This window comes from Ostrea edulis, chromosome 2 (genome assembly GCF_947568905.1).
Source record: "Ostrea edulis chromosome 2, xbOstEdul1.1, whole genome shotgun sequence".
In the NCBI taxonomy this organism is placed as follows: domain Eukaryota; kingdom Metazoa; phylum Mollusca; class Bivalvia; order Ostreida; family Ostreidae; genus Ostrea; species Ostrea edulis.
In genome coordinates this window covers 22,457,398-22,471,445 of record NC_079165.1, presented here as the reverse complement: position 1 = coordinate 22,471,445, position 14,048 = coordinate 22,457,398, and the positions used below count along the sequence as shown (strand labels likewise).

At 33.3% G+C, this 14,048-nt stretch overlaps 1 protein-coding gene across 7 annotated transcripts in view; it reads right to left on the bottom strand.

Annotated features, from left to right (window-relative positions):
- Positions 1-14,048, bottom strand: part of LOC125679789 (phospholipid-transporting ATPase IA-like) — a 67,272-nt gene that overhangs the window by 27,355 nt on the left and 25,869 nt on the right. For all 7 annotated transcript variants that reach the window (XM_056156416.1, XM_056156415.1, XM_056156418.1 and 4 more), the window contains 14 exons: positions 13,593-13,707; positions 12,924-12,993; positions 12,433-12,560; positions 12,042-12,112; positions 11,834-11,931; positions 11,306-11,414; positions 8,116-8,243; positions 3,242-3,319; positions 2,564-2,652; positions 2,070-2,136; positions 1,664-1,775; positions 554-636; positions 399-448; positions 225-294 (listed from right to left, as the gene is read on the bottom strand). In XM_056156416.1, the coding sequence (XP_056012391.1) occupies positions 225-294; positions 399-448; positions 554-636; positions 1,664-1,775; positions 2,070-2,136; positions 2,564-2,652; positions 3,242-3,319; positions 8,116-8,243; positions 11,306-11,414; positions 11,834-11,931; positions 12,042-12,112; positions 12,433-12,560; positions 12,924-12,993; positions 13,593-13,707 (1,268 nt within the window). The remainder of the gene's footprint in view (positions 1-224; positions 295-398; positions 449-553; positions 637-1,663; positions 1,776-2,069; positions 2,137-2,563; positions 2,653-3,241; positions 3,320-8,115; positions 8,244-11,305; positions 11,415-11,833; positions 11,932-12,041; positions 12,113-12,432; positions 12,561-12,923; positions 12,994-13,592; positions 13,708-14,048) is intronic.

Genomic DNA, 14,048 nt, shown 5'->3' with positions numbered 1-14,048 from the left:
TGCTTGGTGAATGAATCAATAAATAAATTGAAATTGAATTATTATTGGGGTGGGTAGGGGGTGATTGTGGTCTCTAATAACTTTTATTAAGACTTCTGTAAGCTAGTCTGATACTTACTGCTCCTTTACAGAAGTGGGGGGTGGGGGTGGGGGTGGGGGTGGGTGGGTGATTGTGGTCTCTAATAACTTTTATTAAGACTTCTGTAAGCTAGTGTAATACTTACTGCTCCTTTACAGAAGAGCTTAATTTCCCCTGTGGGAGTCCTCACTACGACCGACATTCGCTTTCTGGTGCTGAAACAGTAAAGAACACAATCAGTAGGGGAACCAGTTAATACATTATAGTTCCATCTGTAATCATCCAATCAAAAGTAAGAATAAACAATTCTAAAACCCACCTTGTGAATTCTAAAACATTCAAAATCTCGTACACTTCATCTTGTCCATTCTGCAATGAATCAAGAGGAGATTAGTCTTATCTGTGTGGGACATACATGTATTTCACTTATTTGAGCGGATAAAAAACTGAGTTTGGTAATTTGGAAAGTCTCACCACTTCCACAGTGACTGCATCAGGGGTCCGGGTTTTGAAGAAGAAGCCCAGTTCTTTAGCACCCTTCACGAGAGCACCCTCATCTACAAAGAACGACATTCACTGGTTAGATGTAACACACCGTGATTATCACTTATTTTCAGAGGGTTTTTTTCATGGCAGGACTAAAGGTCCAGGACCTGATTTTGATGTATTCATTCACGAGACGTAACTTTCGCAAATCATTATTTTTTTTTTATTGCTTATGTCTTTTATGTGTAAGTGTTTATTCACAAAAACTGAGTTTCCAAAAATAGCTAGTGTTATGAAATTAGGTGTAAATAATGTTCTTGCAAATAAAATGTGATTTAAGTGTACAAATTACATGTAAATCAATTATCTGTACATCAGTTATCTGTACATCAGTTACCTGTACATATTACATCAGTTACCTGTACATATTACATCAGTTATCTGTACATATTACATCAGTTACCTGTACATATTACATCAGTTATCTGTACATATTACATCAGTTATCTGTACATATTACATCAGTTACCTGTACATATTACATCAGTTACCTGTACATATTACATCAGTTACCTGTACATATTACATCAGTTATCTGTACATATTACATCAGTTACCTGTACATATTACATCAGTTATCTGTACATATTACATCAGTTACCTGTACATATTACATCAGTTACCTGTACAAGTTACCTGTACATCAGTTACTTATACATCAGTTACTTGTACATATTATATCAGTTACCTGTACATATTACATCAGTTACCTGTACATATTACATCAGTTACCTGTACAAGTTACCTGTACATCAGTTACCTATACATCAGTTACTTGTACATCAGTTACCTGTACATATTACATCAGTTACCTGTACATATTACATCAGTTACCTGTACAAGTTACCTGTACATCAGTTACATATAGTGTTGAAATGTGTGAAGTTTGAGATGGCATGACAAATTATTTTCATATTCTACTTCAAAGATCCTGCCCATTGTTACCTACATGCACCTTTTTGGTGTAATTCATAAAATTGCAGACATTCATATTACAGGTCATGACATGATTGTTTATATGAGTTTGTTTACACAAACCTGGAGAAGAAGCTTGGTATTCTATAGCATCATCCACTCCGTTTTTTTCTGGTACCACTGTGTGACACACGGACATTAATGTCAGGAATTCCCTGATGACAGGAGCTGTAACCTGTGGAAGACAACAGATCGTTATCAGGAGATCCTTATCACTTCATTTCAATGACTACCTGTACAAGTCATCTAAAAGTTTCAGTATCACAGAGCGTGCCAAAGTTTATTATGACACATCTGACATTTTAAAGTTATTTACGTATATCATACGGCTAACGGATTGAATGGACTTTGGCCAGTCTGTCCAGTGTTAATACCACAGACAGAACTAATGGACTGATTTTGACTTTGGCCGGTCATTCCGACCTTCTTTGATGCACACTGGTATCACACAATATGTATGTAAACTCACATGGCTGCGTTTTAAGTTCTCTGTCAGTGTGGGGTCATTGAAGCCATCCACTTCATCTTCACCACATCTAGAAAATAAATCAATTACAAAATTATTCAGAAACCTAAAAATAGCTTTATGAAATTACATATAAAGATCTACAACACTTGAAGATGATTGATTGTGGGTAAGGTGCACATTTCAGACCGACAACTAGAGTAAACCAGCAATAAAGCACATTTTGGACTGACCCCTAAGGTAAACAGTATTACACATTTTGAGACTGACCCCTAGGGTAACCAGTATTGCACATTTTGAGACTTACCCCTATGGTAAACAGTATTGCACATTTTGAGACTGACCCCTAAGGTTCAACTGCGATACTGAAAATTTTGTACAGAGCCTGATGGTACATCGTCAATTTTGTGTTTTTTGATACGCACCCATTCAGGCTTTAGAGGACACTAACAACATCATATTTTTCGACTCCGGGTCCTCAGCACTACTGGACTTACCCGTACGCTATGCCAGCAATACTGCACTTTTTGAACTCCATAATATTTCGAGTCAGTGTTCCAGTCTTATCAGAGAAAATGTACTTCACCTACAAAAAGACAATCAGTGTTTGAGGACTAACTCACACAAAGACAACAATTAATTGAAAATATGTCAGCAGTACATTACAGGTAGGTACAGATTTCTTCTCACTGATCAAATTCTTCAGAATATTACATCATGTAAATTTCCTTTTCAAAGTTATCTGTAACAAACTGAATTTTCTCTCTCATAGGATGGTATTTTCAAGAACAGTAGGCATTTTGCTCCTTATTACATGAAATGTTTTTTAAGAGCCTGAATTTTCATTTATTACAAGGTATTTTCTGTACCAGCCTGAATTTCTGCCTATTACAGGGTATTTTCTGTACCAGCCTGAATTTCTGCCTATAACAGGGTATTTTCTGTACCAGCCTGAATTTCTGCCTATTACAGGGTATTTTCTGTAATGGCCTGAATTTCTGCCTATTACAGGGTATTTTCTGTACCAGCCTGAATTTCTGCCTATTACAGGGTATTTTCTGTAATGGCCTGTATATCACAGGGTAACTGACCAATCGGAACCCCTAACCCTTTACAACATAAAAAATTACGAAGTAACGGAGAAAAGGTCGAGGTGTTTGGATTGGGTAACTGACCTGTCCCAGCTCCTCATTCAGGTTAGATGTCCTAGCCATGGCTGGGGTGTCTGTCTCTGCATGATACATGTCCAAATCCTGAAAATATCAAAAACAAGAAATGATTCCATATACATAAATAAAACCATTCTCTCTGGAATGTGGATATCTCTCTTGTAATTCATTTAGTTCACATATATATTGTATGATATAGTATACTGTCTAGGTATGTTCAACAAATATGTCCATATATCAACATAACATCTTACTTTGTTAAAGGACACATCGCATGTTTTTAAACTTTTTAATTTTTTCAGCAAAATTAATTCATTTCATGCCTAAAACTACTTTACATGTGTTTTAAATGAAACAGTTTGTGTAGTTTTCGAGTTTGAAAGCGATGAAATTCAAAGCTTGCGATATGCATATTTTCTTCGATATTTTACGCGCCATTATCTGTGACGTCATATACGACCTCGAGCGAGAAGATTTGAAAACAGTTGATAGCCATTTCATAAACAGATTAGATTTTTTTTTTTTTATTTTTTTTTTTTTTTTATTGTTTGATTTTTTATTTGACTTTTACATTATATACATCTATGTAATTTAATCTACACAATAATATCATCAATATTCATATGCAAAAGACATTTCATAAATAGAAAGAAGGAGAAAGAGAGAAAGAAAACATATAAAACAAAGGGGGCATGGAACACAGTCTTAGGTTAAAAAAAAAACAAAAACAAAAAAAACAACTTTTTAATACAATCATAATTTATCATAAATATTTTGCCAGTATCTCTCAAACTCCCTATACCTGCAGTTTTTCAACAACAAAAGTTTTTTAACTGTAATTCTATCAATGATAATTTTTTTGGATGCATCTATACTTAATTTGCTTATACTTGAGAATTTACTAATATAAATATATTGCTTTATCATCAGAATTATCAAATTTTCCACCTTGTGTACATTCTTATTAGCAAATTTTCCAAAAAGAATTGCTTGTCTATCAAAACTAATATGCCTGTCCAGTTTTTCGCAAAGCCATTCTTCAATTCCGTACCAGATCTCTTTCACACATGGACATTCTACAAATATGTGATCAATAGTTTCAAAATCCCTCTTGCAAAATGTGCAAATTGGGGAATCAACAATTCTAAGTTTATGTAAATAGTAGTTGCATGGAAATATTCTGTGTAAGATTTGAAACTGTAACCATTGCAATTTAGATTCTTGAGTTGTTTTAAAAGGAAGTTCAAATATATTTTTCCATTCTAGCTCTGAAAAACCTTCTTCTGTTTCTTCCCATTTTGATATAGATTTAATTTTGGTTGCTTTATGGCTTATCAATTGCTTATACATATCTTTACAACCTTTTTTATCTTTGAAATATATTGAAATAGTAGAGGGAATAATAGGCAAAAGTGGTTTTGTAGTTCTTGTATTGTCTTGTATAAGAGCTTGTCTTTGTTGGATTGCTTTCTTTAGTCCTGCATATTCTACAAAATTCATTTTAACTTTCAAAACATTTTGTACATAATCAAAGCTGTACAAGTTACTATTTTCATCAAGAAGATCATAAATAAATATAATCCCTAAATCATGCAGACTTTTAAACAATACTGATCTTCCACCAATAGTAATATTTGGATTATAACAAATATGTTCACAATAAAAATCTGGGTTGATTTTATCTTTTGCAGAATTTATATTTGACCAGCTCTGAAACACATCTATCCAAAAACTGTTGGTTATTTTTACCCTTAAATTATTGATAAAATCTATTCCAAATACCCATATCTTTTCTATACAAATCATTAGTTCTGCCCCCAGTAGTTTTGTCCATTTTGTATTTGAATGTAGAATACGTCGAATCCATGTTGCTTTAAGAGCAGTGATAAATTCTTTATAGTCAACCATTTTAATACCCCCATTAGCATATTCTTGAATTATGACATTTTTCTTTACTTTATGAGTTTTGTTATTCCAAAGAAAGTTATATAAATCACTTTCAAAAGCACAAATGGTTTCATCTTTAGGATTTGGAATTGTAAGTATCAAATGATTTAATTTTGGTATCAGTAATGTTTTTATTACTGTTAACCGTCCTAAAGGAGTAAGACTTCTATTATTCCACTGCATCATAACTTTTTTTATTTCCTTCAGTTTAGTCTTATAATTCAGTTCTACCATTTCTTGTAAATTGATACTAAATTTTATTCCTAATAAATCGAATGTTTTATTGTTCCAATCAAATTTCCACCTTGTATGATGGAAAACGTCCTTTGAAAATTTTTTTGCTACCTATCCAAATCATTTTTGTCTTTGAAAAATTTATCTTTAGACCTGAAATTATTGCAAAGTAATCTAGGACTCTAATAATGCCATCCATGGAAGTGGGAGACCCATCTAAAATAAGTGAGGTGTCATCTGCATATTGAGATATTTTATATTCTTCCCCATCAATAGTAATGCCTTTAATATCTTTGTTTTTGCGTATTAGAATACCAAGTATTTCAGCACATAGAAGAAATAAGTAAGGAGATATGGGATCGCCCTGTCTACAGCCCCGTTCTGGACTGAAGTATTGTGACACAATTCCATTTTGAATGACACATGACTTTATTTGATTGTAAAATAATTTTATCCAGTTTTGAATAGAAATACCAAAATTAAAAAAACATAATGTTTCTTGAATAAATTTCCAGGAGACAGTATCGAAAGCCTTTTCAAAATCGATAAGCATCAGAAGCCCCGGTATTTGTTTGGATTCTGTATAATGTATGATATCATAAATTAATCTTATATTCTCACCAATATATCTACCTTTAATAAATCCAGTTTGATCTGTATGTATTAATTTATCTAGGAAAATTTTTATTCTTTCTGCAATACACCCTGATGCTAGTTTATAAACAACATTCAAAAGAGAGATGGGTCTCCAATTTTTTAGAAACTGTTTCGGTTTTCCGGCTTTCGGAATACAGGTGATCACCCCTAACTTGTTACATTCAGAAAAATTGTGCCTCTCAAAGGAGTTATTTATTGCTCGAGTAACAAAAGAACTGATATCTTTCCAGAAAAATTTAAAAAATTCACATGTGAATCCATCAGGGCCTGGGGTTTTATAATTTTTCATTTTTTTAAGAAAATTAAGCACCTCTTTCTCAGTTAACATACCTTCTATGCTTTGTGCTTCATCATAAGTCAGTTTAGGAATATCATTATATTTATTAAGATTATTAGAGAAGTTATCGCTTTCTAAAACAGCTGGTTTTTTATAGAGGGTTTCATAAAAATCTTTTAGTTCCTCAAGAATTTTTTCCTGTTTACAAATAATTGATCCATTCTCTTTTTCTATTCTAGGTAATTGTTTAATATTTTCTTCGATATTTTACGCGCCATTATCTGTGACATCATATGCGACCTCGAGCGAGAAGATTTGAAAACAGTTGATAGCCATTTCATAAACAGATTAGATTTAATTGACAAACAAACAATTATCACATTAACAGCTTGTAAATAACGCTGCATTAGGGTGTTTTGTGCCGTTTAAGGGTGTACTTGCTGTCATTAGAGAGGATTTGGACTTGTTTTTTTCAATTTTCGAAGGAAGGTATGTGGGACAAGACGTGAATATTTTTTGTCGGCACAACGACTTTGCCTAAAAAAAACCCAGTAGAATTTGTCCCTGTACTTTTTCAAACAAGCACTTGGACAAGACATAGATAAACTGCGAGAAAATTGTTCTATCGAAGCTACGCACTGTTACATATAGGTCTACGGCATATACTTTCCGTTCTGCTCTCGAATTCAATACACACTCGCAGCAACTGACCTTCACCTTGTAACAACATATAGGCAGAACTTTGCTAGCAGCGTCTACCAACTGGTAGTTTTAAAAAAATTAAAGATAAAAGATATTTGAACTTTCAATTATAAATAATAAAATATAATATTTCCTGACTTTGAATTGAATTATAATGCTTAATTTTTTTTAAGGAACGCGTAGTGGACGTGTTTGTACAACAACAGCACGCCGCGCTCCCACTTCCTAAGTAACAACGTGTTGATAACAAAAAATAATGATTAGGCCTAATAAAATTGCTTTAATAAAATAATTTAAAAGTATTGTGATTTTCACAATAAGTTTGATCATTATTATTATTATTTTTTCTTTCTTTTCGAAATGCACCCGTGACAGTAAGTCTAGTTGTCAATGATACATAATCGTATCATAATTTAGGTCTATCTAACTTCTCCAAAAATAAATTTAATAATTATTGCACTGTTTAGTTTAGAAAAGCAACAACGCTAATTACAGTTGTTTACAGAAATGGCATTACCAAATTGTGTTTAGACAGTGATCCCATGTAAACATTATTTACTCGCAAATTTATGCAGATTTCATACTCGCTTTTCTCGCTACATTTGGGTCGCTATTTGTATGCACTGGTGGCTAAAAGATGTAAGACTCGGGAAATTTGTCAACATCAAAATAAATGTTATCCATGGTAAATAAATTAGGCCCCTAAAACCCAAGTTTTTAAAAATATCTAACACTACTTTTACAACAAGTTGATCAGCGAAGGTCGCATATGACATCACTGTACCACGTGACTACCTATCTAATTAACTAGGCTTTTTGAAATCGGGGCTTAGATTTAAGTCCGTATTGTGGCTAATTATCGCAATACTTCAGCGAACGAACTATTACAATTAATTTCTATAAGCATAAGGAAGACAAAATGCATATAATTCTGTATACTTTGAAAACACGAGATGTGTCCTTTAAAGATAAATAATATATACTAAGTCTTCATAAATTAAATCACATACACTAACAACAGATTAAAAATCACACACACTAAGATTCAAAATGGCAAACTGACCCAATTAATGAAGATGGCCTGGATGAACTTGACGACCTCTAGCGTGACCTGAAGGCTAATAGGAATGAGGTTGTTGTATAGAATGATGAAGGTCAGGAAGTTATAGCCAAAGTTACTGGGTGGAGAATCTGAAAAAAGGTCAAGGACATGGGTAAAAAAAAAACCCACAAGAGTCTGCATGTGATAATGTTACTGAATGTTGACTCCAATATAGAAAGGTCAAGGTCACAATGTATAAATCAGGCTTGGGGAGACAAAACCTCATTGTAATGCATTGGTGCATCATAGTGTATCTCTTTGAATATACTTGAATCTAATATCAGAAAAAAAAATACATGGTAGTACATTTACCATGCTCAAACATCTTTAAATAATCAGATTTCACTTGTGTATCAGAAGACAGTAATGAATAGTTCTACAGCCCTCAGGCTGATATTGGAATGGGGTGCGATACAGATTTGACTATGCATTATTCTCTATGTTATGGTTTCTCTCTTTACTTTCTGCTCATTTCTAGTAAACATGTTGAATTCTTTATAACAAAATAAGCTTACTGTTTGTAAATGCTGAATAGTTGTCATAATTAACACAAAGTAAAATAACTCATGATTTTCATCAATCAAACCGAAAATGAATTGTATCATTTCATTCATTTCCTGCAACAGAAATTGTAATTTAAAGCATGGCTTTAAAAAAAAACAACAATGTAACTTGCTGAAATTGTAAATCAAGGCATAAAATTTCAAGAGTAAACGTAAAAGTAATTTCAATTCAATGCATACAATTTCAAAAGTAATATTGTAATTCAATGCAAACAGGACAAAAACAATATGCCCCCCGATCTTCGATCTCGGGGGCATAAAAATTTCAAAAGTAATTGTAATTAATGGTATAAAGGACTATACTGCATATCAAGTGACTTTGGCATGAGGAATATATATTCAGCATATTTTTCTCAAAAAAGTAGTTTGAAATCTTTGCACTTTATATTTTGGTGTAATTTCATTTTAACGAGTACATCATTTATTTATAAAGAAAAACTTTGGTGCTTTTTCTTTTCCTCATTCGCCAAAACATACACAACATTTCCAGCAGCTGAAATTCCCCGATATACGGTATATGAATGATAAGGCTTCTACTTGCTCATCAAATTCCACACTTGTGCAAATGTTTCAAAATTAAGTAGTTTTTTTTTTGTGCTAGAATTCTGATGTAACTCAGTTGTTATTCTCATTTTTAAGAGCGAACAAAACCCGCGTCGCAAAGTTTTGACATGATGACCTCACTCCAATGATTACACATGTGAATCATGTGATTTGCTCTTCATCAGCTGAAAAATATGGGGGTTACCCAAAGTGGAAAATGTCACCGAAAAACCCATAGATAAAATGAATTGTTTGAAAAGTTCCACAAATCTTTTTATTAATAACCAGACAGGCATTCTCATACCTTCGGTTTTTTTTGTTTGGTTTTTTTAATGTTGTTGATAAGGCCAAATAAAATAATATGTGTGGTTCCAGTTACACTCCCTCGAAAAATAGGGTAGGTAGGTAGGGATTTTTTTTTTTTTTTTTTTAATGATAGATATTAAATGGAAATACAATTTTCTTTTACTTTCACTTCTTTGTATGTACCATTTATATATATGGTGTGATATATGCCCATCAAAATCATAGGGATCAACCTAGTTTTGACAATTCTTATATACATGTAACATGTATATATATTTCAAATAAATAAATGAATACAGAAAAAAAAAATCAGTGCATTTGCCAAAATCATGTTTTTGAACATGAAAGTAGGAATGATATTTCAACCAGAGTACCATGCCCTTTCAAGTTTTTAAATCTATCCAACTTTTTTAAAAATAAGAAGGGTGATCGCTCAGTATATTCAAACAACCTGAAATTGGCACTATTGTTTAAATAAGCACTCTTTAGTTCTAAGTCACTTTCTGTCTAATGTTAGATGGCCTGTAGTAATAGCCCTAAGTGTTTACAGCTTAGCATTTTAGCGGTATATATATATTGGCTATGAATGAACTTACACTCATGCTTCACCTGAAGGAAAACAGGTCAAACACAGTGGTATATCTTATGCACGCCTTTTCATACAAGAAAATCTTGAAAAAAGTGTGCATTATATTTGGCAAAATACGGTAACTGATTTTGGAAATATTAAAAAAAAAGTTTAGGGTCGGGGGTAAAATTAGGGACGGTCGGGTAACCATAATTACACATATTTTTTTATTTGGCCTAATTGCTTGGTTTGAAATAAAAAAACATTGAAGCTAATTATGATGTCACAATGCACTATTTACATTGACTGCATTTTATTTCCCATGTTAAATGAATGGGCAGATATCAAGGGATAAAGTCGTGTTGCAAGACAAGCACAGACTCCGACAAACTCTATATTCAAAACATAAATTCATCTTTCCAATACACATGTGACATTAAAAAAAATCTGTTTGTCCAAAGATGCTCTCTATGTTTTATGGTTATGGGGGGGGGATGGGATCACAAAAATATGCATTTTTATTAAATTTGAGTAGAATTGAGAAATGGCATCACCTTTGATGCTAGGTACTCCAAAAGACTGTAAATATCAGAGACAAATTGTGTAAAATTGTATTAGATATGATCTCTTTTACAAAATAACTTTCTTTTAACTTCCAAAATAATAATTTTTAATGGGGGAAAGGGGGGAGGGGGGCAGAAAGGCTGTTATCCTTCCCCTAGTAATTGTAATTCAATGCAATTTTTTGCAAAGTAATTCACCCCAAGACATGTATAAATGCATACCAATAGAACCTGCAAATGAGAGAAAAACAAGGTCATTGAGAAAATCATCTTTCATTTTAACAAAGTCAAAGACTGACAAAGAAACAATGTAAAGTTCAAAACACACTGTCAGTTAAAAGTGAAGGTTACAACAGGTCATATTAGGCTGGAATGAGATTTATGGGCAAAATCATAACTTATATAATTTTTTCCCAACAATTATCATATGTATGCTAAAAAGATGTAATCCGAAGAATGATATAAAGAGATAATGAAATTCTTGTGTCAATGATAAGAAAGTCAGTCTGACATCACTGGAGTTTAATGCTTTACCTTAATGTCTAGGTAATGTCATACCTTGATAGTCTGGGTAATATAATGTCTTGATAGTTCAGGTAATATCATACCTTGATATCCCAGGTACCAGTCTTTGTTGACATGCCAGGAGGTCCACACCTTGTTGGCGATGGTGCTTGCCAGGGCCAGAAAAAGCAAAACTCCAAACAGAAACAGAATCTAGTGGAAAGGACAAATCAGACTCAATATAGGCAGAAATAAGAAATTATTGCTTTATAAATTAATTAGATTTTGTCCAGTAATTAGATTTTGTCCAGGAATTAAATTTTGTCCAGTAATTAGATTTTGTTCAGTAATTAGATTTTGTCCAGGAATTAGATTTTGTCCAGTAATTAGATTTTGTCCAGTAATTAGGTTTTGTCCAGGAATTAAATTTTGTCCAGTAATTAGATTTTGTCCAGTAATTAAATTTTGTCCAGTAATTAGATTTTGTCCAGTAATTTTGTTCAGTAATTAGATTTTGTCTAGTAATTAGATTTTGTCCAGTAATTAGATTTTGTCCAGTAATTAGGTTTTGTTCAGTAATTAGATTTTGTCTAGTAATTAGATTTTGTCCAGTAATTAGATTTTGTCCAAACCTGTATGTTAGTAGCTTTCTCTACATGAGACCTCTTTAGTGGTGCTGATGTGGAGTTCAGCATTAGTTTACTGTCATGGCCAGTGTAAATGACAATTCCTGTCAATTAAAGGTTTTTATTAAAATCATTATCTTAAAAATGATAATAGAGATAAAGTCATAATTTTCATCTTAGATTGAATTGAACGACAGATCGCAACATCTCCTACCAAATATCCACTTGGTGTTTCTGAGCATGGCCCCTCGGAGTAAGAGTTGGTCTGGTCCCAGAGGAATGGCCCTGTAAAGGAAACAGTTCAAGTGCCATGAAACAAAGGGAGGTATTTGTTGTGGACTATAGCAGTAATCCACACCATTAACCAATAAGGAATAATCAATAAATATTAATAAATACTGAGTGCGTCTATGGGAATTGAATGCCTGGAGACTATTAACATGTAGCATTTTCTGTCCCAGTAAAACACATTTACAAGTATCAGTTTCATGCTACTGCACCACAACACTGAATTTGACCACTTGGATGACTCTAAGCTAATGACTACTTAAAAAACATCTTCAATGTGGTAAAACATTAACAGGACAGACCACTACAAGACTTACATTCTCCCTGAGGGCCTGATGTTGCCCACAAAATCGTACAGATGTCGGTTTGGCAGCTCACATTCCACTGTACCCGAGAGATCTAATAGGTCACTGTGGGTCAGAAGTTTGGAGGTCTGAGGTAGGCCCTGTATGTAAGGGAAATCATACAGTTAAATCACTTCATTACAATTACAGGGTTACAGCTATCATAACTCCAATCAAATTACAACTTTTATAATCAAGTTTATCACAATATACGGTTGGTAAAAACTTGGATTTTACTACAACCCTTACAACAAACCACACAACATTAGTCAGCTGTATACAGTAAAACATGATTATACAGAAGTGCTGGGGATAAACAATTTTGATTCGCTATATATCCATTCCAATAAGTTCATAATATGCTTTAAAACTACAGGGGATTAAAAATCAGTTTGCTGTAAGTGTGAATTCATTATAAACATGTTCACTGTAGCCATGTTTTACTGTATCAATAGAATTCGTACCTGTCTGATTTTGAGATTTGTTTCCCCATCGAGATTAGAAGTTTCTATATAACACATTGCTTGTGGTTCACTGTTAAGAGAAACATACAACCAATCAGTGCATTTCTTGCTTACATCCCGTGCTCAGTATAAATGTACACGATTGTCTGTATCATTTATTGCTTTCATCCCGTGCTCAGTATAAATGTACACGATTGTCTGTATCATTTATTGCTTTCATCCCGTGCTCAGTATAAATGTACACGATTGTCTGTATCATTTATTGCTTTCATCCCATGCTCAGTATAAATGTACACGATTGTCTGTATCATTTACTGCTTTCATCCCGTGCTCAGTATAAATGTACACGATTGTCTGTATCATTTCTTGCTTTCATCCCGTGCTCAGTATAAATGTACACGATTGTCTGTATCATTTATTGCTTTCATTCCGTGCTCAGTATAAATGTACACGATTGTCTGTATCATTTCTTGCTTTCATTCCGTGCTCAGTATAAATGTACACGATTGTCTGTATCATTTCTTGCTTTCATTCCGTGCTCAGTATAAATGTACACGATTGTCTGTATCATTTCTTGCTTTCATTCCGTGCTCAGTATAAATGAACACGATTGTCTGTATCATTTGCTTCATTCCATTAACAGATATTGCATTACTAGATGTAACATACCTAGATGATAACAATATAAGGTCAGCTGGGAAGAACTGACCACTTGTGACCTTGACAAGGTCACCCACAAGGACATCCATCCAGTGGACCTTTGTCCAAATTCCATTACGTAAAACTACAAATGAAAGGATCATAAATTCCAGTATATAATACTACAAAGAAGGGCATCAAAAACGGCATTTTTCTTTTTTACATACATTTATCTAATTATTCTAATTATCATTAAAACTTTGGATCGGTATGCTTGAAGTTAATCAATATAGAAGTTGACAGGAACTAAACAATTTTGTAACAGAATGAGGTCATGGAACATGATGAGGCCATGAAACAGAATGAGGTCATGGAACATGATGAGGCCGTGGAACATGATGAGTTGTGGAACCTGACGAGGTCATGGAGCATGAAGAGGTCATGGTACTAGTACATGATGAGGTTGTGGTACATGATGATGAGGTT